Consider the following 23,592-nt stretch of genomic DNA (forward strand, 5'->3'; position numbering starts at 1 on the left):
CAACTGCTTGCGTGTATGATGTGTTTATTTTGCGAGTGTTTCAGCGGGTGTCCGTCAGATGGTTCTGTTTTGCTGTGAGGGGCGAGTTGCCTCGTGTGATCCACGTTGGGTTTTGTGAGGTAAATCTCTGTTTATTCTGAGTAAAATAATATGACGAGAAAACCGGGAGTGTTTTTGTTGAAACATATAGGGGGGTCGAGAACGATATTTAGAAAATGAAATAAAATCTATTCTCAACTTGGCGTTTTTTTCTAAATTGCTGACCGACTGCTGACTGTCTGCTTACCTGTCAAAGACTGGAGACCAGGCGCTTGGGCCTAACCTCACCAAATTTGGCAATATTGCTGGTGGTCATAGGATGGTTGAAAGGACAGCCTAAGTAAAGTCAGTAGAGCTGAAATGTTCAGGGCGAATGTATAGAGTTTTATTTTGGTGTTCAATATAAAATACTGTATTACTGTATTTGGATACAGTACTGACAAGCAAAATGCATGTTCTGGTCGTATTGTTTAATTCCAGAGGATCCCATCACTTAAGATTTTTTTCATATTATTTTCTACCACAGACGCGGCCACAACACTCAAGTGGCACAACTTGAGGAGTCAACCTGGCACTGCTGGCACTCCATCTTGTTACATAGATAACTCGTTAAGATCATTTACCTCTTCCTTATAAATTAGAAAAAAATGAAAACTTACATGAATGAGGGTAAACTTGTTACAATTGATGCTCATCCACACGTGGCACTGTCACTTTGCTCATCCACACGTGGCACTGTCACTTTGCTCATCCACACGTGGCACTGTCACTTTGCTCATCCACACGTGGCACTGTCACTTTGCTCATCCACACGTGGCACTGTCACTTTGCTCATCCACACGTGGCACAGTCACTTTGCTCATCCACACGTGGCACTGTCACTTTGCTCATCCACGCGTGGCACAGTCACTTTGCTCATCCACACGTGGCACTGTCACTTTGCTCATCCACACGTGGCACAGTCACTTTGCTCATCCACACGTGGCACAGTCACTTTGCTCATCCACACGTGGCACTGTCACTTTGCTCATCCACACGTGGCACAGTCACTTTGCTCATCCACACGTGGCACAGTCACTTTGCTCATCCACACGTGGCACAGTCACTTTGCTCATCCACACGTGGCACTGTCATTTGTACAAATAATGACATTTTTTCAAGATTTTGAAAAATTTTGACACAAATCCTTTCGCTTTCAAATTTGTTGTATGGAATGTCTCAAACTTCAGCAGAGAGGCCTCGGCAAAGTGCCATAATTCTCAACCCAAACTATGTATTTTTCGTTTTAATGATATATATATATATATATATATATATATATATATATATATATATATATATATATATATATATATATATATATATATATATATAATCCAATTGACGATCACGAGACATGTGTAACATGTTAGCAACAGGATCCTATTGCTAACAACGGCTCCAATCAGCCGAAACGTTCAGCTCTGTTCCCACTTCTCTGTGGGTGTTCCGCATATGTATATATATATATATATATATATATATATATATATATATATATATATATATATATATATATATATGCGAACAAGCCTGAATGGTCCCCAGGACAATATGCAACTGAAAACTCACACCCCAGAAGTGACTCGAACCCATACTCCCAGAAGCAACGCAACTGGTATGTACAAGACGCCTTAATCCACTTGACCATCACGACCTACTCTCAGCCTACTATGCAAGGCCCGATTTGCCTAATAAGCCTAGTTTTCATGAATTAATGTTTTTTCGTCTACCTAACCTAACCTAACGTTTTCGGCTACCTAACCTAACCTATTAAGATAGGTTAGGTTAGGTTAGGTAGGGTTGGTTAGGTTCGGTCATATATCTACGTTAATTTTAACACCAATAAATAAAAATTGACCTCATACATAATGAAATGGGTAGCTTTATCATTTCATAAGAAAAAAATTAGAGAAAATATATTCATTCAGTAAAACTTGGCTTATTAGGCAAATCGGGCCTTGCATAGTAGGCTGAGAAGTGAGTTCTGGCTACTAGGTACGACATATATATATATATATATATATATATATATATATATATATATATATATATATATGTATATATATATTCTGTATTTATTATTTTCTGGTTTAGGGCTTCTATCCCTCTAACTATTTTCTTAGCATCAGGGCTTAATTGAAATAGGAGTTCTCCAAAACTCATTTTCGTACTTTTAAGGTGAAGAAAAGAAGTGATTTACTATAGAGTGTATTACACTTATTTGTATAATTTGCACGACGTTTCGAACCTCCGTGGTTCATTCTCAAGTGAACAGATCTTACAATACTAGTTGATTTTATACCCGCATTAGGTCAGGTGATAATACAATGAAGGTGAAAACATGGGGGGATACATAAGGGATAAACATAGGGGCTGCAGAAGGCTTATTGGCCCATACGAGGCATCTCCTATCTAAACACAAAGATTAATCCAGTGTAATTGGCCTGTTATGTTGGACATTGTCTTCTGTGTTGGCATCGATATGTTCTTGTCTTGTCCTTACTCTCATGGTGGGTAGAGTAAATAGTTCCGTGATTTGGGTGTTCATGGTAGGTCGCTCTATTCTTATGTGAATTGCCTCAAGAATTTGTAATCTTCTTGAATCTTGGGTTTTGTCTATTATGCAAGTATTCTTGTTCAACATTTCTCTTGTTAGAGTAATGTCATGGGCTTGTCTCATGTGATTCCTAGGGGCACCAGATTGAAGATGGCATGTCAAACGCCTCGTCAGCTTGGTCGACGTCATACCTATGTACTTACATTGAAGGTTACATCCTTCGTGGGGGCAAGTGTACATGTATACAACGCTTGACTGCTGTAGAGGGTTCTCCGTCGGCTTCGGGCTGTTTTTGATAAGGAGTTCGGAAGTCTTCTTGGTTTTGTAGAATATTATCAGGTTTATGTTTTGGTTAGGAGTAGTGCTTTTTACTCCTTTACGGATTATTTCTTTCATTATTCTTTCCTCTTTTATATGTTCACTGTGCATGGTTGATTTGTAATATAATTTTATTGGGGGTGTTGTGGTTTCTGTTCTAGGTTCTGAATTATACCAACGGTCCAAGTGTCTTCTTATAGCAGCGTTTATTTCCGCGTTGCTATATCCGTTGTTCACCAATACCTGAGTTACTCTTTCAAACTCTCTACTCACGTTGCTCCATTCAGAGCAGTGGGTAAGCGCTCGACGAATATAAGCATAATATAATGCTTATATTCGTCGAGCGCTTACCCACTGCTCTGAATGGAGCAACGTGAGTAGAGAGTTTGAAAGAGTAACTCAGGTATTGGTGAACAACGGATATAGCAACGCGGAAATAAACGCTGCTATAAGTGTAAGGTTTGGAAATGGGACTAGGTGACAGGAGACCAAAGGGACAGTACACAATGCAGGGAAATTATCTTCCTGTGATGATTCGAGAAAAAGACGTGGAAGTGGACGTAACACCAAATCTAACTCCTGAGGAACATAAAAATCGGATAACGACAGCAGCGTACTCTACACTGGCAAAATTTATAACATCATTCAGAAACATAAGTAAGGAGGCATTCAGAGCGCTTTACACTGCCTACGTGAGACCAGTGTTAGAGTATGCAGCCCCATCATGGAGCCCCAACCTGAAGAAACAAATTAGGAAACTGGAAAGGGCTAAACAATTTGCGACGAAGCTAGTCCCGGAGTTGCATGGGATGGTATATGAAGAGCGACTGAAGGAACTGTACCTGACGACGTTAGAAAAAAGGAGGGAGCCGGAAGATATGATAGTAGCATATAAAATACTTAGCGGGATTGACAGAGTGGAAATAGACGAAATATTCACACGGAATACCAACAAAACAAGAGGACATGGGTGGCAGCTGGCTACTCAGATGAGTCACAGATGTTAGAAAGTTTTCTTTTAGCGTGAGAGTAGTGGGGAAATGGAATGAACTAAAGGAGCAGGTTGTGGAAGCAAACTCTATTCATAGCTTTAAAACTAGGTATGATAGAGAAAGAGGACAGGAGGCACTGCTTTAAACAACCGAAGGCTAGAATGGCGGGATCCTAGAGCCAATGCACGATCCTGCCAGCACAAATAGGTGAGTACGTTCGTACGTGCACACACACACACACACACACACACACACACACACACACACACACACACACACACACACACACACACACACACACTCACAGACACACTCACAGACACACACACAGACACACACACAGACACACACACACACACACACACACACACACTCACACTCACACTCACACACACACACACACACACACACACACACACACACTCACACACACACACACACACACACACACACACTCACACACACACACACACACACACACACACACACACACACACTCACAGACACACAGACACACTCACAGACACAGACACACACACACACACACACACACACTCACACTCACACACACACACACACACACACACACACACACACACACACACACACACACACACACACACACACACACTGAAGGTCAACACATCTAGTGTAATATATTCGTGGATTAAATGTTGTTTACATCACTGTGTGTCCCAGCCATTATGGTGGAGGAGATCCTGGTGCATGAGTAGTGATGAAATGTTCCTGCACCATTATCACTCCCTCCTCCAGCTGACTCCAATCCCTCCTGTAGCTGACATCAATCATTCCTGGAGCTGACTCCAATCCCTCCTGTAGCTGACATCAATCATTCCTGGAGCTGACTCCAATCCCTCCTGTAGCTGACATCAATCATTCCTGGAGCTGACTCCAATCCCTCCTGTAGCTGACATCAATCATTCCTGGAGCTGACTCCAATCCCTCCTGTAGCTGACATCAATCATTCCTGGAGCTGACTCCAATCCCTCCTGTAGCTGACATCAATCATTCCTGGAGCTGACTCCAATCCCTCCTGTAGCTGACATCAATCATTCCTGGAGCTGACTCCAATCCCTCCTGTAGCTGACATCAATCATTCCTGGAGCTGACTCCAATCCCTCCTGTAGCTGACACCAATCATTCCTGGAGCTGACTCCAATCCCTCCTGTAGCTGACACCAATCCCTCCTGTAGCTGACTCCAATCCCTCCTGGAGCTGACTCCAATCCCTCCTGGAGCTGACTCCAATCCCTCCTGGAGCTGACTCCAATCCCTCCTGGAGCTGACTCCAATCCCTCCTGGAGCTGACTCCAATCCCTCCTGGAGCTGACTCCAATCCCTCCTGGAGCTGACTCCAATCTCTCCTGGAGCTGACTCCAATCTCTCCTGGAGCTGACTCCAATCTCTCCTGGAGCTGACTCCAATCCCTCCTGGAGCTGACTCCAATCCCTCCTGGAGCTGACTCCAATCCCTCCTGGAGCTGACTCCAATCCCTCCTGCAGCCGACTCCATTCCCTCCTGCAGCCGACACCAATCCTTCTTGCAGCTGATTCCAATCCCTCCTGCAGCTGACACCAATCCCTCCTACAGCCGACTCCATTCCCTCCTGGAACTATAATACCCCTTGGAGCCTACAGCCCCCATGGAACCCCAGAGACTTCCCCATAGTTAACTCCCCCCTGGTAAAAGGGCTAACGCCTATCCCCCTATAATTAAGAACTCCCCAGAGAGAGAGAGAGAGAACCCCTTCTAGAGCGAACCCTTCTCCTTCCGCTAACCATAGAGTTTAATGTGATAAACTGACTGCCGTTCACACCCCGTGCCCCTGGACAGGTCCCCGTGCCCCTGGACAGGTCCCCGTGCCCCTGGACAGGTCCCCGTGCCCCTGGACTGGTCCTAATGCCCCTGGACAGGTCCCCGAGCCCCTGGACAGGTCCCCGTGCCCCTGGACAGGTCCCCGTGACCCTGGACAGGTCCCCGTGCCCCTGGACTGGTCCTAATGCCCCTGGACAGGTCCCCGAGCCCCTGGACAGGTCCCCGTGCCCCTAAACAGGTCCCCGTGCCCCTGGACAGGTCCCTGTGCCCCTGGACAGGTCTCCGTGCCCCTGGACAGGTCCCCGTGCCCCTGGACTGGTCCTAATGCCCCTGGACAGGACCCCGTGCCCCTGGACAGGTCCCCGAACCCCTGGACAGGACCCCGTGCCCCTGGACAGGTCCCCTTGCCCCTGGACAATTCCCCGTGCCCCTGGACAGGTCCCCGTGCCCCTGGACAGGACCCCATGCCCCTGGACAGGACCCCGTGCCCATGGACAGGACCCCGTGCCCCTGGACAGGACCCCGTGCCCTTGGACACGACCCCGTGCCCTTGGACAGGACCCCATGCCCCTGGACAGGACCCCATGCCCCTGGACAGGACCCCATGCCCCTGGACAGGACCCCGTGCCTCTGGACAGGACCCCGTGCCCCTGGACACGCCCCCATGCCCCTGGACAGGACGTCGTGCCCCTGGACAGGACCCCGTGCCCCTGGACAGGACCCCCGTGCCCCTGGACAGGACCCCCGTGCCCCTGGACAGGACCCCGTGCCTCTGGACAGGACGTCGTGCCCCTGGACAGGACCCCGTGCCCCTGGACAGGACCCCGTGCCCCTGGACAGGACCCCGTGCCCCTGGACAGGACCCCCGTGCCCCTGGACAGGACCCCCGTGCCCCTGGACAGGACCCCCGTGCCCCTGGACAGGACCCCCGTGCCCCTGGACAGGACCCCCGTGCCCCTGGACAGGACCCCCGTGCCCCTGAACAGGACCCCCGTGCCCCTGGACAGGACCCCGTGCCCCTGGACAGGACCCCGTGCCCCTGGACAGGACCCCGTGCCCCTGGACAGGACCCCGTGCCCCTGGACAGGACCCCATGCCCTTGGACAGGACCCCGTGCCTCTGGACAGGACGTCGTGCCCCTGGACAGGACGCCGTGCCCCTGGACAGGACCCCCGTGCCCCTGGACAGGACCCTCGTGCCCCTGGACAGGACCCCCGTGCCCCTGGACAGGACCCCCGTGCCCCTGGACAGGACCCCGTGCCCCTGGACAGGACCCCGTGCCCCTGGACAGGACCCCGTGCCCGTGGACAGGACCCCGTGCCCCTGGACAGGACCCCGTGCCCCTGGACAGGACCCCGTGCCCCTGGACAGGACCCCGTGCCCCTGGACAGGACCCCGTGCCCCTGGACAGGACCCCGTGCCCCTCGACAGGACCCCGTGCCCATGGACAGGACCCCGTGCCCCTCGACAGGACCCCGTGCCCCTCGACAGGACCCCGTGCCACTCGACAGGACCCCGTGCCCCTGGACAGGTCCCCGTGCCCCTCGACAGGACCCCGTGCCCCTCGACAGGACCCCGTGCCCCTGGACAGGTCCCCGTGCCCCTGGACGGGACCCCGTGCCCCTGGACGGGACCCAAGGGGAATGATTGACAAACATCGAAGTTTCCAGTCGACACGTTCGGCATTAACGTTACATCAGTTTAATGGAGGAAAATGAATGTCACAATTATTTGACCCGGACAATGTTGCATACAATGAATGTTGGAACGACGGCCTCGGAGCGCGGGTTCCGCCCCGGAGGTCGCCCGGCCAGGCTCTCCCTGGGCAACATGTAAAGAAGGAAGTTGATTTTTTGTTTTGCAACATTGACTTGTAACATTGACTTGTAACATTGACTTGAAACATTGACTTGTAACACTGACTTGTAACATTGACTTGTAACATTGACTTGAAACATTGACTTGTAACACTGACTTGTAACATTGACTTGTAACATTGACTTGAAACATTGACTTGTAACACTGACTTGTAACATTGACTTGTAACACTGACTTGTAACATTGACTTGTAACATTCACTTGCAACGTGGCAGCTTCCAGCGATTTTTAATATCCAATATTACGTTTTTGTGTGTGTGTATTTAAGCTCTGAAATATGCGTTGAGTTTATGTGATTCTACTGTAGCATGCCCTGCCAGTGGTGGGGGGGGGGGGGATGCCCTCCCTGTGGTAGGGGGGGCATGCCCTGCCTGTGGTGGGGGGTGCATGCCCTCCCTGTGGTGGTGCGGGGGGGGCATGCCCTCCCTCTGGGGGGAAATGCCCTCCCTGTGGTGGGGGGGCATGCCCTGCCTGTGGTGGGGGAGGGGGCACCCCCTCCCTGTGGTGGGGGGCATGCCCTCCCTGTGGTGGGGGGGCATGCCCTCCCTGTGGTGGGGGGTGCATGCCCTCCCTGTGGTGGGGGGGTGCATGCCCTCCCTGTGGGGGGGCATGCCCTGCCTGTGGTGGGGGAGGGGGCATGCCCTCCCTGTGGTGGGGGGGGTGCATGCCCTCCCTGTGGTGGGGGGGGGGGTGCATGCCCTCCCTGTGGTGGGGGGGTGCATGCCCTCCCTGTGGGGGGGGCATGCCCTGCCTGTGGTGGGGGAGGGGGCATGCCCTCCCTGTGGTGGGGGGTGCATGCCCTCCCTGTGGGGGGGGGCATGCCCTGCCTGTGGTGGGGGAGGGGGCATGCCCTCCCTGTGGTGGGGGGGTTGCATGCCCTCCCTGTGGTGGGGGGGGTGCATGGTCTCCCTGTGGTGGGGGGGTGCATGCCCTCCCTGTGGAGGGGGTGCATGCCCTGCCTGTGGTGGGGGGTGCATGCCCTCCCTGTGGAGGGGGTGCATGCCCTGCCTGTGGTGGGGGGGCATGCCCTCGCTGTGGTGGGGGGTGCATGCCCTCCCTGTGGTGGGGGGGCATGCCCTCCCTGTGGTGGGGGGGCATGCCCTCGCTGTGGTGGGGGGTGCATGCCCTCCCTGTGGAAGGGGTGCATGCCCTGCCTGTGGTGGGGGGGCATGCCCTCGCTGTGGTGGGGGGTGCATGCCCTCCCTGTGGTGGGGGGGCATGCCCTCGCTGTGGTGGGGGGTGCATGCCCTCCCTGTGGTGGGGGGGCATGCCCTCGCTGTGGTGGGGGGGCATGCCCTCGCTGTGGTGGGGGGGCATGCCCTCGCTGTGGTGGGGGGATGCATGCCCTCGCTGTGGTGGGGGGGGGCATGCCCTCGCTGTGGTGGGGGGGCATGCCCTCGCTGTGGTGGGGGGATGCATGCCCTCCCTGTGGTGGGGGGGGCATGCCCTCCCTGTGGTGGGGGGGGGGGGTGGTGAGGGTAGGTCGCAACCATACCCTCCCATGGTAGGTAGACAGGGAAGAAGAACAAAAAGCAGGGAAAGAACAGGCTGTTCTATATACAAGAACACCCAGCACCATGACTACAAATGGATAACAAGACGTTATAAGAGATAACACACATTATCACTAGGGAGGCGAGAGGGGGAGGCTAAGAGATAGTCCCACCACAGCGCCGGTGTTGGTGGCCACACCCAACACTTGTCCCAGACACTGTGTGGCCACACCCAACACTTGCCCCAGACGCTGGGTGGCCAAACCCAACACTTGTCCCAGACACTGTGTGGCCACACCCAACACTTGCCCCAGACTGTATGGCCACACCCAACACTTGCCCCAGACTGTATGGCCACACCAAACACTTGCCCCAGACACAGTGTGGCCACACCCAGCACTTGCCCCAGACACTGTGTGGCCACACCCAACACTTGCCCCAGACACTGTGTGGCCACACCCAACACTTGCCCCAGACTGTGTGGCCACACCCAACACTTGCCCCAGACTGTATGGCCACACCCAACACTTGCCCCAGACTGTGTGGCCACACCCAACACTTGCCCCAGACACTGGGTGGCCACACCCAACACTTGCCCCAGACTGTATGGCCACACCCAACACTTGCCCCAGACTGTGTGGCCACACCCAACACTTGCCCCAGACACTGGGTGGCCACACCCAACACTTGCCCCAGACACTGGGTGGCCACACCCAACACTTACCCCAGACTGTATGGCCACACCCAACACTTGCCCCAGACACTGTGTGGCCATACCCAGCACTTGCCCCAGACACTGTGTGGCCACACCCAACACTTGCCCCAGACTGTGTGGCCACACCCAACACTTGCCCCAGACTGTATGGCCACACCCAACACTTGCCCCAGACTGTGTGGCCACACCCAACACTTGCCCCAGACACTGGGTGGCCACACCCAACACTTGCCCCAGACACTGGGTGGCCACACCCAACACTTGCCCCAGACACTGTGTGGCCACACCCAGCACTTGCCCCAGACGCTGGGTGGCCACACCCAACAATTGCCCCTGACTGCGTGGCCGCACCCAACACTTGCCCCAGACTGTATGGCCACACCCAACACTTGCCCCAGACTGTGTGGCCACACCCAACACTTGCCCCAGACACTGGGTGGCCACACCCAACACTTGCCCCAGACACTGGGTGGCCACACCCAACACTTGCCCCAGACACTGGGTGGCCACACCCAACACTTGCCCCAGACTGTGTGGCCACACCCAACACTTGCCCCAGACACTGGGTGGCCACACCCAACACTTGCCCCAGACTGTGTGGCCACACCCAACACTTGCCCCAGACACTGTATGGCCACACCCAACACTTGCCCCAGACTGTATGGCCACACCCAACACTTGCCCCAGACTGTGTGGCCACACCCAACACTTGCCCCAGACTGTATGGCCACACCCAACACTTGCTCCAGACTGTGTGGCCACACCCAACACTTGCCCCAGACTGTATGGCCACACCCAACACTTGCTCCAGACTGTGTGGCCACACCCAACACTTGCCCCAGATTGTGTGGCCACACCCAACACTTGCCCCAGACTGTGTGGCCACACCCAACACTTGCCCCAGACTGTGCGGCCACACCCAACACTTGCTCCAGACTGTATGGCCACACCCAACAATTGCCCCAGACTGTGTGGCCACACCCAACACTTGCCCCAGACTGTGTGGCCGCACCCAACAATTGTCCCAGACTGTGTGGCCACACCCAACACTTGCCCCAGACTGTGTGGCCACACCCAACACTTGCCCCAGACTGTGTGGCCACACCCAACACTTGCCCCAGACTGTGTGGCCACACCCAACACTTGCCCCAGACTGTGTGGCCACACCCAACACTTGCTACAGGCACTATGTACACCAGCGCTCTCTATGAACCCAACATTGTACCTGTAACTCATTTTCTATGTAATCACACTATCGTGGTGCATAGAGGAGAAAATCCACAGGAGCCTTGCTGAGGGTTCGAACCTTTGCGCTGGGTGTTCCCAGGCACACATTCTAGGGTCATAGGTTCGATCCCTCACCACGGCACCTCTGGATTTTCACATTATTATTATTATTACCACCTGTCTTCCTGCTTGTTGATGCCTCAGGTTCTCTCTCTCTACTCGGCACTTTACCTACAGCTTGTGGCCAGTCAGTTCTACAGTCTGCAATTCCCAACATACTGTAGTTTGACGGGTAATATGGGAGGTCGCAGGCCAAGCAGCCCTCGTCACTCTCTCGCAGTATAATATATATTACTGTTAATCTACGTTGACAGTAACGGTGACTCCTCCACTAAGAGGAGATACTTTGAGTCTCTATACATAGGTGATTAACACTTCGTCAATAATTAATGTTTAAATGTCACAATTGTGAGAAATATGAGGTTTACCGCTCATACACATGACTCACGTTATGAGGCGCTGTATCTCAGTGGTCTACACCGTTATGAGGCGCTGTATCACAGTGGTCTACACCGTAGAGGCGCTGTATCACAGTGGTCTACACCGTAGAGGCGCTGTATCACAGTGGTCTACACCGTAGAGGCGCTGTATCACAGTGGTCTACACCGTTATGAGGCGCTGTATCACAGTGGTCTACACCGTTATGAGGCGCTGGATCACAGTGATCTACACCGTTATGAGGCGCTGTATCACAGTGTTCTACACCGTTATGAGGCTCTGTATCACAGTGGTCTACATAATTACGAGGCGCTGTATCACAGTGGTCTACACCGTTATGAGGCGCTGTATCACAGTGGTCTACACCGTTATGAGGCGCTGTATCACAGTGGTCTACACCGTTATGAGGCGCTGTATCACAGTGGTCTACACCGTTATGAGGCGCTGTATCACAGTGATCTACACCGTTATGAGGCGCTGTATCACAGTGATCTACACCGTTATGAGGCGCTGTATCACAGTGTTCTACACCGTTATGAGGCTCTGTATCACAGTGGTCTACATAATTACGAGGCGCTGTATCACAGTGGTCTACATAATTACGAGGCGCTGTATCACAGTGGTCTACACCGTTATGAGGCGCTGTATCACAGTGTTGTACACCGTTATGAGGCTCTGTATCACAGTGGTCTACACCGTTATGAGGCGCTGTATCACAGTGGTCTACACCGTTATGAGGCGCTGTATCACAGTGATCTACACCGTTATGAGGCGCTGTATCACAGTGATCTAAATCGTTATGAGGCGCTGTATCACAGTGGTCTACACCGTTATGAGGCGCTGTATCACAGTGATCTACACCGTTATGAGGCGCTGTATCACAGTGGTCTACACCGTTATGAGGCGCTGTATCACAGTGGTCTACACCGTTATGAGGCGCTGTATCACAGTGGTCTACACAGTTATGAGGCGCTGTATCACAGTGGTCTACACCGTTATGAGGCGCTGTATCACAGTGGTCTACACAGTTATGAGGCGCTGTATCACAGTGGTCTACACAGTTATGAGGCGCTGTATCACAGTGGTCTACACCGTTATGAGGCGCTGTATCACAGTGGTCTACACCGTTATGAGGCGCTGTATCACAGTGGTCTACACAGTTATGAGGCGCTGTATCACAGTGGTCTACACAGTTATGAGGCGCTGTATCACAGTGGTCTACACCGTTATGAGGCGCTGTATCACAGTGGTCTACACAGTTATGAGGCGCTGTATCACAGTGGTCTACACAGTTATGAGGCGCTGTATCACAGTGGTCTACACCGTTATGAGGCGCTGTATCACAGTGGTCTACACCGTTATGAGGCGCTGTATCACAGTGGTCTACACAGTTATGAGGCGCTGTATCACAGTGGTCTACACACTAGTCAACTTAGCAACAACTGCCAGTCAGCAGGGATCAATACATCAAACACTCCACTGTAGAAACTATCACAATAATGTGAAGAGAAATGTGAAATACTTTACAATAATTAGCCTAAAAATCCCAGTACGGCAAAATAGTAAGAAAAAACAGCTGTGTAAATCTAAATACACTCTCGGCTTTAGAAAATTAACGTTGAATTACAGTGTAAGTAAAATATAAAATCCCCTGACGTTAAAAGTTGCTTTAAAAACTCTGCCTCGGCTAGTAATGATGGAACCTCTCTGATTTTGTATTATTTTTAATAATTTTTTTTGCAGGGATATTCCTGCGCGGGCCCTAAGCCTCTGGCTGGCCCACTGCGCGGGCCCTAAGCCTCTGGCTGGCCCACTGCGCGGGCCCTAAGCCTCTGGCTGGCTCACTGCGCGGGCCCTAAGCCTCTGGCTGGCCCACTGCGCGGGCCCTAAGCCTCTGGCTGGCCCACTGCGCGGGCCCTAAGCCTCTGGCTGGCCCACTGCGCGGGCCCTAAGCCTCTGGCTGGCCCACTGGGCGGGCCCTAAGCCTCTGGCTGGCCCACTGCGCGGGCCCTAAGCCTCTGGCTGGCCCACTGCGCGGGCCCTAAGCCTCTGGCTGGCCCACTGGGCGGGCCCTAAGCCTCTGGCTGGCCCACTGCGCGGGCCCTAAGCCTCTGGCTGGCCCACTGCGCGGGCCCTAAGCCTCTGGCTGGCCTGATAAGTGTTACTTGTTTCTCGTTTCTTACTTATTTAGGCGGAGTGTGAGTACTTATGCCTTACATGGTCGCTGGAGTAAGATTACGTCCCGTGTGTTTAACAACTTCTTTTGCTCTGTTGAATCATTGTTGACATTGTGTTTGTGACTGTGCACTGTGTTAGATAATGTTCCAGTGGTCTGTTGTGTTTGTGACTGTGCACTGTGTTAAATAATGTTCCAGTGGTCTGTTTTGTTTGTGACTGTGCACTGTGTTAGATAATGTTTCAGTGGTCTGTTGTGTTTGTGACTGTGCACTGTGTTAAATAATGTTCCAGTGGTCTGTTTTGTTTGTGACTGTGCACTGTGTTAGATAATGTTCCAGTGGTCTGTTGTGTTTGTGACTGTGCACTGTGTTAGATAATGTTCCAGTGGTCTGTTGTGTTTGGGACTGTGCACTGTGTTAGATAATGTTCCAGTGGTCTGTTGTGTTTGTAACTGTGCACTGTCTTAGATAATGTTCCAGTGGTCTGTTGTGTTTGGGACTGTGCACTGTGTTAGATAATGTTCCAGTGGTTTGTGTCGAACCACTTGGGCTGGACGGTAGAGCGGCGGTCTCGCTTCATACAGGTCGGCGTTCAATCCCCTACCGTCCAAGAGGCTGGGCACCATTCCATCCCCCCAACTCCGTCCCATCCCAAATCCTTATCCTGACCCCCTTCCCAGTGCTATATAGTCGTAGTGGCTTGGCGCTTTCCCCTGATAGTTACCTTTTCTTCCAGTGGTCTGTCGGGCCTTTCCCCACAGTGCTGACATTTCCTCTCATCCTCTGGAACCTGTAAGTCTATTACCCAGGCAAGCTGTCAGGTGTGGCTCTAACGTGTCCGTCTCTACATAGAGCAGCAAGGTAGTGGTCTAGGAGCTGAGGCTAACAAGACCACCTGCACACAGTAAGTCACAATAACTTGGGCAATTAGCAAGTCTTAGTACCATGTGAGAGAGACATCTCCGTCCTGAGCGATGTGGGCTGCGTGTCCCTGTGCCCCTTCGGAAGGTACTGTAGTTCATGGGTGGTGTGTACCTCGCTGTACTTGTGGCCAGGTCTCAAGGCTCAGTTCGACTACTTGGCCCGTCACAGGATGTGTAGACTCGTCTACAACTTAGGGGCCCAGGTGCTGTAGCCTCGCTCAACATAGTGCTCGTTGTGGCAGTCCTGGCCGGACTATTCTGAGCCCCCACCAGCCTTCCTCCCCTCTCAACCCAAGGTGAACAGCAACAGTGAAAGTCGTACAGAGTAATCACACTAACGTAACTTAATCACTGAAAAAAATCCATAGTAGCAGTGATAAGGATTCGAACCTATGCGGTGGGTAGTTCCAGGCACACGACCCTAGATATTCAGCCCACGACATGATGGTTCCTGAGGAGAAGGTTTAGCTGGTCCTCCAGTGTTCGAGAGACAGTATGAGGGTGGAGAGGGAGGCTACTACTCTCCACAGTTTACGTGGACAGTTGTGTTGCGTCGTTGCCAGATCACGGGGGAAATGATCGCCCTTGTTACTTCGTAAACATCCCCCAGTCTTGCCGTTCTCTCTGCAGTTGAATGCACCTACGATGCATCGTTGCAATCTTTTACTTCAACAATAGCTTCCTTGCATGTTTTTTGTTCAGTTCCATTTGCCGTGTTGCCGTTTATATGCAGCATCCTTACCTCCAGGGGAGACTTGGCAACACTGGCGACACTTTATGACTGTGTAATTTACACGGTAACGGTGTCTTATAGTGCCTTCCCTGGCCTCTGTCACCGTCACCTTCCCCAGCCCCTGTCACCGTCACCTTCCCCAGCCTCTGTCACCGTCACCTTCCCCGGCCTCTGTCACCGTCACCTTCCCCGGCCTCTGTCACCGTCACCTTCCCCGGCCTCTGTCACCGTCACCTTCCCCGGCCTCTGTCACCGTCACCTTCCCCGGCCTCTGTCACCGTCACCTTTCCCGGTCTCTGTCACCGTCACCTTTCCCGGCCTCTGTCACCGTCACCTTCCCCGACCTCTGTCACCGTCACCTTCCCCGGCCTCTGTCACCGTCACCTTCCCCGGCCTCTGTCACCGTCACCTTCCCCGGTCTCTGTCACCGTCACCTTCCCCGGCCTCTGTCACCGTCACCTTCCCCGGCCTCCGTCACCGTCACCTTCCCCGACCTCTGTCACCGTCACCTTCCCCGACCTCTGTCACCGTCACCTTCCCCGGCCTCTGCTTAGTGCCCTTATCGTAATGGGTCCAAGACGGCTGACGGAATGACTCGTCTTTACGGCTTAAAGGCTCTCAACTTTAAGGTTCAATGCGCTGGTCTTTATAGTCTTGATGGGTCTAGTCTTTATGGCTTGATTGCTTGACTCAGTGGCTCACGTCTTGATGGCTCTGGCCTCGTTGGACGTGAATGTGATGGCTCTGGCCTCGGTGGACGTGAATATGATGGCTCTGGCCTCGGTGGACGTGAATGTGATGGCTCTGGCCTCGGTGGGTGTGAATGTGATGGTTGTGGCCTCGGTGGGTGTGAATGTGATGGCTCTGGCCTCGGTGGACGTGAATGTGATGGCTCTGGCCTCGGTGGACGTGAATGTGTTTGCTATGGCCTCGGTGGGTGTGAATGTGATGGCTCTGGCCTCGGTGGGTGTGAATGTGATGGCTCTGGCCTCGGTGGACGTGAATGTGATGGCTCTGGCATCGGTGGGTGTGAATGTGATGGCTCTGGCCTCGGTGGACGTGAATGTGTTTGCAATGGCCTCGGTGGGTGTGAATGTGATGGCTCTGGCCTCGGTGGACGTGAATGTGATGGCTCTGGCCTCGGTGGACGTGAATGTGTTTGCTATGGCCTCGGTGGACGTGAATGTGTTTGCTATGGCCTCGGTGGGTGTGAATGTGATGGCTCTGGCCTCGGTGGGTGTGAATGTGATGGCTCTGGCCTCGGTGGATGTGAATGTGATGGCTCTGGCCTCGGTGGGTGTGAATGTGATGGTTGTGGCCTCGGTGGACGTGAATGAGATGGCTCTGGCCTCGGTGGGTGTGAATGTGATGGCTCTGGCCTCGGTGGGTGTGAATGTGATGGTTGTGGCCTCGGTGGACGTGAATGAGATGGCTCTGGCCTCGGTGGGTGTGAATGTGATGGCTCTGGCCTCGGTGGGTGTGAATGTGATGGCTCTGGCCTCGGTGGGTGTGAATATGATGGCTCTGGCCTCGGTGGACGTGAATGTGATGGCTTCCCATATTCTAGAGACAAGGGAAGCCTCTGAGGAAGCCTCCTACTTGCTCACCATTCGCATGCAGCTGGAAATCTCTTTCCATGAAGGCAGATATCCGGACGATGTTTACCCACAGTTTAGGCTCGAGAATGCGCGGTAGTTTCGCAGTAGTTTCCTCTCTCAACTTGTAATTTGAGGACTGATAATTACTGCTCTCAGCACACAGTTTCGCTGCGTTCGTGTGTGTGCCCCCGAGCCTAGTGCTCGTTCCGTGCTCTCGAAGAATTATTAATTATTGTACATTCCCTCCTTGATGACGAGGTTTACCCAAATGAGGAGTTTTATTGTGTACACTCGGAGGATACTTTTTTCAGGTGCACGAAAATATTGGTGAAGATTTATTGGATGGAAATGTTAGGCCATTCCGAGCTATCTCGGTTGATTCATTTACTGAACATGATAACTTAATGTGCACTCGACTACATTATTAGTCATAAGTCTCCGTGGTATAGTGGTAATTAAGACACTCGCCTGGCGTTCCGCGAGCGCTTTGTCATGGGTTCGTATCCTGGCCGGGGAGGATTTACTGGGCGCAAATCCTTAACTGTAGCATCTGTTTAACCCAACAGTAAAATGGGTACTTGGTTGTAACAATGATTCTTCGCGGCGGGGATCATATTCCAGGGACCATAGGATTAAGGACTTGCCCGAACCGCTACACGTACTAGTGGCTGTACAAGAATGTAACAACTCTTGTATATATCTCACTCTCAGAAAAAAAGTGTTTCTACAAATACATATTTACGCGTCAATGCGACTGTTCATGTTGGCTGGTTTGGGTGCTGTTCTCTCGGTGCAACATTCTCAGAGAAATGATTATAAAAGTTTTCTTACCGAATTGTTTCCAACCTAAGGAGGTTGGATTGTCTAGGGAGTCGGTCGGCTGAGCGGACAGCACGCTGGAGTTGTGATCCTGTGGTTCCAGGTTCGATCCCAGGCGCCGGCGAGAAATAATGGGCAGAGTTTCTTTCACCCTATGCCCCTGTTACCTAGCAGTAAATAGGTACCTGGGTGTTAGTCAGCTGTCACGGGCTGCTTCCTAGGGGTGGAGGCCTGGTCGAGGACCGGGCCGCGGGGACACAAAAGCCCCGAAATCATCTCAAGATAACCACTTTTGAGTGGACGATAGAGCGACGGTCTCACTTCATGCAGGTCGGCGTTCTATCCTCGACTAGTGTCAAAGTAGTTGGCACCATTCCTTCCCCCCGGTCCCATCCCAAATCCTTATCCTGACCCCTTCCCAGTGCTATATAGTCGTAATGACTTGGCGCTTTCTCCTGATCGTTCCCTCACCATACAGAATTGTGCATAACTGATTTGGTGAATGACTGAGATTACAGAGAATATTCTTATACACATGAATAATTCATATTACCAGTTCTTTTGGAATATTAATATGTAAATACTCACGGCTTACTTACCGAGTGATTATTAATAATAGTCAGTTATGTTCATAATTGTGTATATTTACTCTTCATGCCAGTGATAGTCTTGACTATGATACATGTGTCACAGAGGCACAGCTTAGTGCCACAGCCTAGTGCCACAGCCTTGTGCCACAGCCTATTGCCACAGCCTTGTTCCACAGCCTTGTTCCACAGCCTTGTGCCAGAGCCTAGTGCCACAGCTTTGTTCCACAGCCTAGTACCACAGCTTTGTTCCACAGCCTAGTGCCACAGCTTTGTTCCACAGTCTAGTGCCACAGCTTTGTTCCACAGCCTAGTGCCACAGCTTTGTTCCACAGCCTAGTGCCACAGCTTTGTTCCACAGCCTAGTGCCACAGCTTTGTTCCACAGCCTAGTGCCACAGCTTTGTTCCACAGCCTAGTGCCACAGCTTTGTTCCACAGCCTAGTGCCACAGCCTTGAGCCACAGCCTTGAGCCACAGCCTTGTGCCACAACCTTGTGCCACAGCTTAGTGAGACACTTGAGCCATTATAACTTAAGTTTCCTTCTCAAATCATACTATTTACGTAGAAAATTACATTTATTTTGCTCCAATACTGGCACTGTGGTTGTTGTTTAACTCGTGTAGGGAGAATATTGCTCCCTGCTGCCCCAAGACCAGGCTGCCATCATTATACTGTGGCACTATATCATAACTTGTATATGACAGGTGACAGGTGGGGTGGTGACAGGTGGTGTACCTGCTTGATACCTGCTTGATGGGGTTCTGGGAGTTCTTCTACTCCCCAAGCCCGGCCCGAGGCCAGGCTCGACTTGTGAGAGTTTGGTCCACCAGGCTGTTGCTTGGAGCGGCCCGCAGGCACACATACCCCCACATCCCGGTTGGTCCGGCACTTCTTGAAGAAAACTGTCTAGTATACTCGCTGGGAGGACGTTGAACAACCGTGGACCTCTGATGTTTATACAGTGTTCTCTGATTGTGCCTATGGGGTGGTGACAGGTTGGGGTGGTGACTGGTGGGGGTGGTGACTGGTGGGGGGAGTGACTGGTGGGGGGAGTGACTGGTGGGGGGAGTGACAGGTGGGGTGGTGACAGGTGGGGGTGGTGACAGGTGGGGGGTGGTGACAGGTGGGGGTGGTGACAGGTGGGGGGTGGTGACAGGTGGGGGTGGTGACAGGTGGGGGTGGTGACAGGTGGGGGGTGGTGACAGGTGGGGGGTGGTGACAGGTGGGGGTGGTGACAGGTGGGGGGTGGTGACAGGTCGTGTTGCTACTGGTACAGTCGGTGAGTAAGGTCATTATCAGGAGAAATCACTAAGCCAACTTGACACTTTACACGGATCACGTTAAGGATTTATGATAGGACAAAGGAAATGAATAGTGCCCAACCACTTGGACGGTGGGGAATTGAACGCCGACCAGCAAGAAGCGAGACCCTCGCTCTACCGTCCAGCTCAAGTGGTATAGGGAGTGTACATTCACGAATCGGTGAGGCCGTGTGTATTTTTTGCTTAGTATTTACAACCACACGAGACTTGCAGTTAGAGCAACTAGGCTATTTTCTAATTTAAGTTAAATGGGTGCTACAGACCGTCTCATTAATATGTGGGTTGGAATAGTGGACATAGCAAGGATAATTGGACTTCATTTTCAGTTTATTAAGTCTCTGGGTGTGCGATATGAGAGTACCGAGCGCTGTCTTACTACTACCATACACTTACCGGGGGGTCTGGTAGCTGAGTGGAAAGCGCGCAGGACTCGTAATTCTGTGGCCTGGGTTTGATTTCCGAGCCAGGCAGAAACAAATGGGCAAAGTTTCTTTCACCCTGAATACCCCTGTTATCTAGCAGTAAATAGGTACCTGGGAGTTAGACAGCTGTTACGGAGCTAATTCCTGTGTGTATATACTCACCTATTTGTGCTTGCGGGGGTTGAGCTTTGGCTCTTTGGTCCCGCCTATCAACTGTCAATCAACCTGTGTACAGATTCCTGAGCCTACTGGGCTCTATCATATCTACATTCGAAACTGTGCATGGAGTCAGCCTCCACCACATCACTGCCTAATGTATACCATCCGTTAACTACACTGACACTGAAAAAGTTCTTTCTAACGTCTCTGTGGCTCATTTGGGTACTCAGTGTCCACCTGTGCTCCCTTGTTCGTGTCCCACCAGTGTTGAATAGTTTATCCTTGTCTACCCTGTCAATACCCCTGAGGATTTTGTAGGTAGTGATCATGTCTCCCCTTACTCTTCTGTCTTCCAGTGTCGTAAGGTGCCTCTCTCGCAGCCTTTCCTCGTAACTCATGCCTCTTAGCTCCGGGACTAGTCTAGTGGCATACCTCTGAACTTTTTCCAGCTTCGTCTTGTGCTTGACAAGGTACGAGCTCCATGCTGGGGCCGCATACTCCAGGATTGGTCTTACATATGTGGTATACACGATTCTGAATGATTCCTTACACAGGTTCGTGAAGGCTGTTGTAATGTTAGGACGTTGTGTGTGTGTGTGTGTGTGTGTGTGTGTGTGTGTGTATGTGTGTGTGTGTGTGTGTGTGTGTGTGTGTGTGGTGTGGAAAAAAAAAAAGTAGTTAGTAAACAGTTCATTGACAGTTGAGAGGCAGGCTGAAAGAGCAAAGCTCAACCCCCGCCAACACAACTACGTGAATACACCTCCTCACCCCTGGCTCCCTCACCCCTGGCACCCTCACCCCTGGCACCCTCACCCCTGGCTCCCTCACCCCTGGCTCCCTCACCCCTGGCACCCTCACCCCTGGCACCCTCACCCCTGGCTCCCTCACCCCTGGCACCCTCACCCCTGGCACCCTCACCCCTGGCACCCTCACCCCTGGCACCCTCACCCCTGGCACCCTCACCCCTGGCACCCTCACCCCTGGCACCCTCACCCCTGGCACCCTTACCCCTGGCACCCTCACCCCTGGCCCACTCACCCCTGGCCCACTCACCCCTGGCACCCTCACCCCTGGCCCACTCACCCCTGGCACCCTCACCCCTGGCACCCTCACCCCTGGCACCCTCACCCCTGGCACCCTCACCCCTGGCACCCTCACCCCTGGCACCCTCACCCCTGGCACCCTCACCCCTGGCTCCCTCACCCCTGGCACCCCTCACCCCTGGCACCCCTCACCCCTGGCACCCCTCACCCCTGGCCCCCTCACCCCTGGCCCCCTCACCCCTGGCACCCTCTCCCCTGGCCCCCTCACCCCTGGCCCCCTCACCCCTGGCACCCTCTCCCCTGGCCCCCCTCACCCCAGGCTTCCTTACTCCTGGCCCCCTCACCCCTGACACCCTCACCCCTGGCACCCTCACCCCTGGCACCCTCACCCCTGGCTCCCTCACCCCTGGCTCCCTCACCCCTGGCTCCCTCACCCCTGGCTCCCTCACCCCAGGCTCCCTCACCCCAGGCTCCCTCACCCCAGGCTCCCTCATCCCTGGCACCGTCACTCCTGGCTCCCTCACCCCTGGCTCCCTTACCCCTGGCACCGTCACCCCTGGCACCCTCACCCCTGGCTCCCTCACCCCTGGCACCCTCACCCCAGGCTCCCTCACCCCTGGCACCCTCACCCCTGGCACCCTCACCCCTGGCACCCTCATCCCTGGCTCCCTCACCCCTGGCACCCTCACCCCTGGCTCCCTCACCCCTGGCTCCCTCACCCCTGGCTCCCTCACCCCTGGCTCCCTCACCCCTGGCTCCCTCACCCCTGGCTCCCTCACCCCTGGCTCCCTCACCCCTGGCACCCTCACCCCTGGCACCCTCACCCCTGGCTCCCTCACCCCTGGCTCCCTCACCCCTGGCTCCCTCACCCCTGGCTCCCTCACCCCTGGCTCCCTCACCCCTGGTTCCCTCACCCCTGGCTCCCTCACCCCTGGCTCCCTCACCCCTGGCTCCCTCATCCCTGACACCCTCACCCCTGGCTCCCTCACCCCTGGCCCCCTCACCCCTGGCACCCCTCACCCTTGGCCCCCTCACCCCTGGCACCCCTCACCCCTGGCACTCCTCACCCCTGGCTCCCTCACCCCTGGCTCCCTCACCCCTGGCTCCCTCACCCCTGGCTCCCTCACCCCTGGCTCCCTCACCCCTGGCTTCCTCACCCCTTTCTCCCTCACCCCTGGCTCCCTCACCCCTGGCACCCTCACCCCTGGCTCCCTCACCCCTGGCTCCCTCGCCCCTGGCTCCCTCACCCCTGGCTCCCTCACCCCTGGCACCCTCACCCCTGGCTCCATCACCCCTGGCTCCCTCACCCCTGGCTCCCTCACCCCTGCGTCCCGCCAAGACCAGAATTTAATAAGGCTATGAGCAATTTGCCAGGAATGTCAGAAGGGAGGGAGGGATGGAGGGAGGGAGAAGGGGAGGGAGGGTGAGGGAGAGAGATGAGGGGAAAGGGTGTGAGTTTGAGGTGGGGGAGAGATGAGGGGAAAGGGTGTGAGGGAAGTAGAAAAGGTGGGAGAAAAGGGATGAGGGAAACAAAAATTTGTTGTTTAGTTCATTTCCTACACAGACGTGTTCCACACATATACAATGCTAACCGGCACATATACGTTGTCTTCCTCCGTGGACGGGGTTAGAGGTACAATACATACATTTACTCGTGTCTTACATGTTCAGGGTACGAGATATGTGCTCTTACATATACTGCAGTTGCTTATTGAGCACTCAACCACAGAATGGGATCAATGTGAGTTTCCAAAGGTGAAATGCAATTCAAAACAGCTTTCAAATATATACATAAATATGTGCGCGGCCACACACACACACACACACACACACACACACACACACACACACACACACACACACACACACACACACACACACACACACACTCACACAAAACCCTTCAACTCGAGTAAATGCAAGATCATGAAACTAGGCGGTGGAAACAGGAGGCCAGACACAGGATACTGAACGGGAACTAAAGTCCTGCATGAAACGGACAGAGAGAAAGATCTAGAAGTGGATATCACACCAAACCTGTCTCCTGAAGCCCACATAAAAAGAATTACATCTGTGCCATACGCGAGGCTGGCTAACATCAGAACTGCCTTCAGGAACCTGTGTTAGGAATCATTCAGAATCTTGTATCCCACATACGTAAGACCAGTCTTGGAGTATGCGGCCCCCAGAATGTAGCCCGTACCTTGTCAAGC

The 23,592-nt window shown here is 53.3% G+C and overlaps 2 protein-coding genes across 2 annotated transcripts; both read left to right on the forward strand.

Moving 5' to 3' along the window:
- Positions 1 to 16,135: 16,135 nt before the first annotated feature.
- Positions 16,136 to 17,122, forward strand: LOC138365230 (protein SON-like). Its single transcript, XM_069325494.1, has one exon. It carries the CDS (start codon positions 16,136 to 16,138, stop codon positions 17,120 to 17,122), a length of 987 nt encoding a protein of 328 aa, XP_069181595.1.
- A 3,752-nt stretch (positions 17,123 to 20,874) lies between these two features.
- Positions 20,875 to 22,741, forward strand: LOC138365231 (glutamine-rich protein 2-like). The gene is made up of 2 exons (XM_069325495.1): positions 20,875 to 20,890; positions 21,699 to 22,741. The coding sequence occupies exons 1-2, from the start codon at positions 20,875 to 20,877 to the stop codon at positions 22,739 to 22,741; spliced, it is 1,059 nt and encodes a 352-aa protein (XP_069181596.1).
- Positions 22,742 to 23,592: the final 851 nt, after the last annotated feature.

This window comes from Procambarus clarkii, chromosome 16, assembly GCF_040958095.1.
Source record: "Procambarus clarkii isolate CNS0578487 chromosome 16, FALCON_Pclarkii_2.0, whole genome shotgun sequence".
NCBI classification, from domain to species: Eukaryota; Metazoa; Arthropoda; class Malacostraca; order Decapoda; family Cambaridae; genus Procambarus; species Procambarus clarkii.

Coding starts and splice junctions, on each gene's coding strand:
- LOC138365230 (XM_069325494.1), top strand. CDS start 16,136: ATGGCTCTGGCCTCGTTGGACGTGAATGTGATGGCTCTGGCCTCGGTG.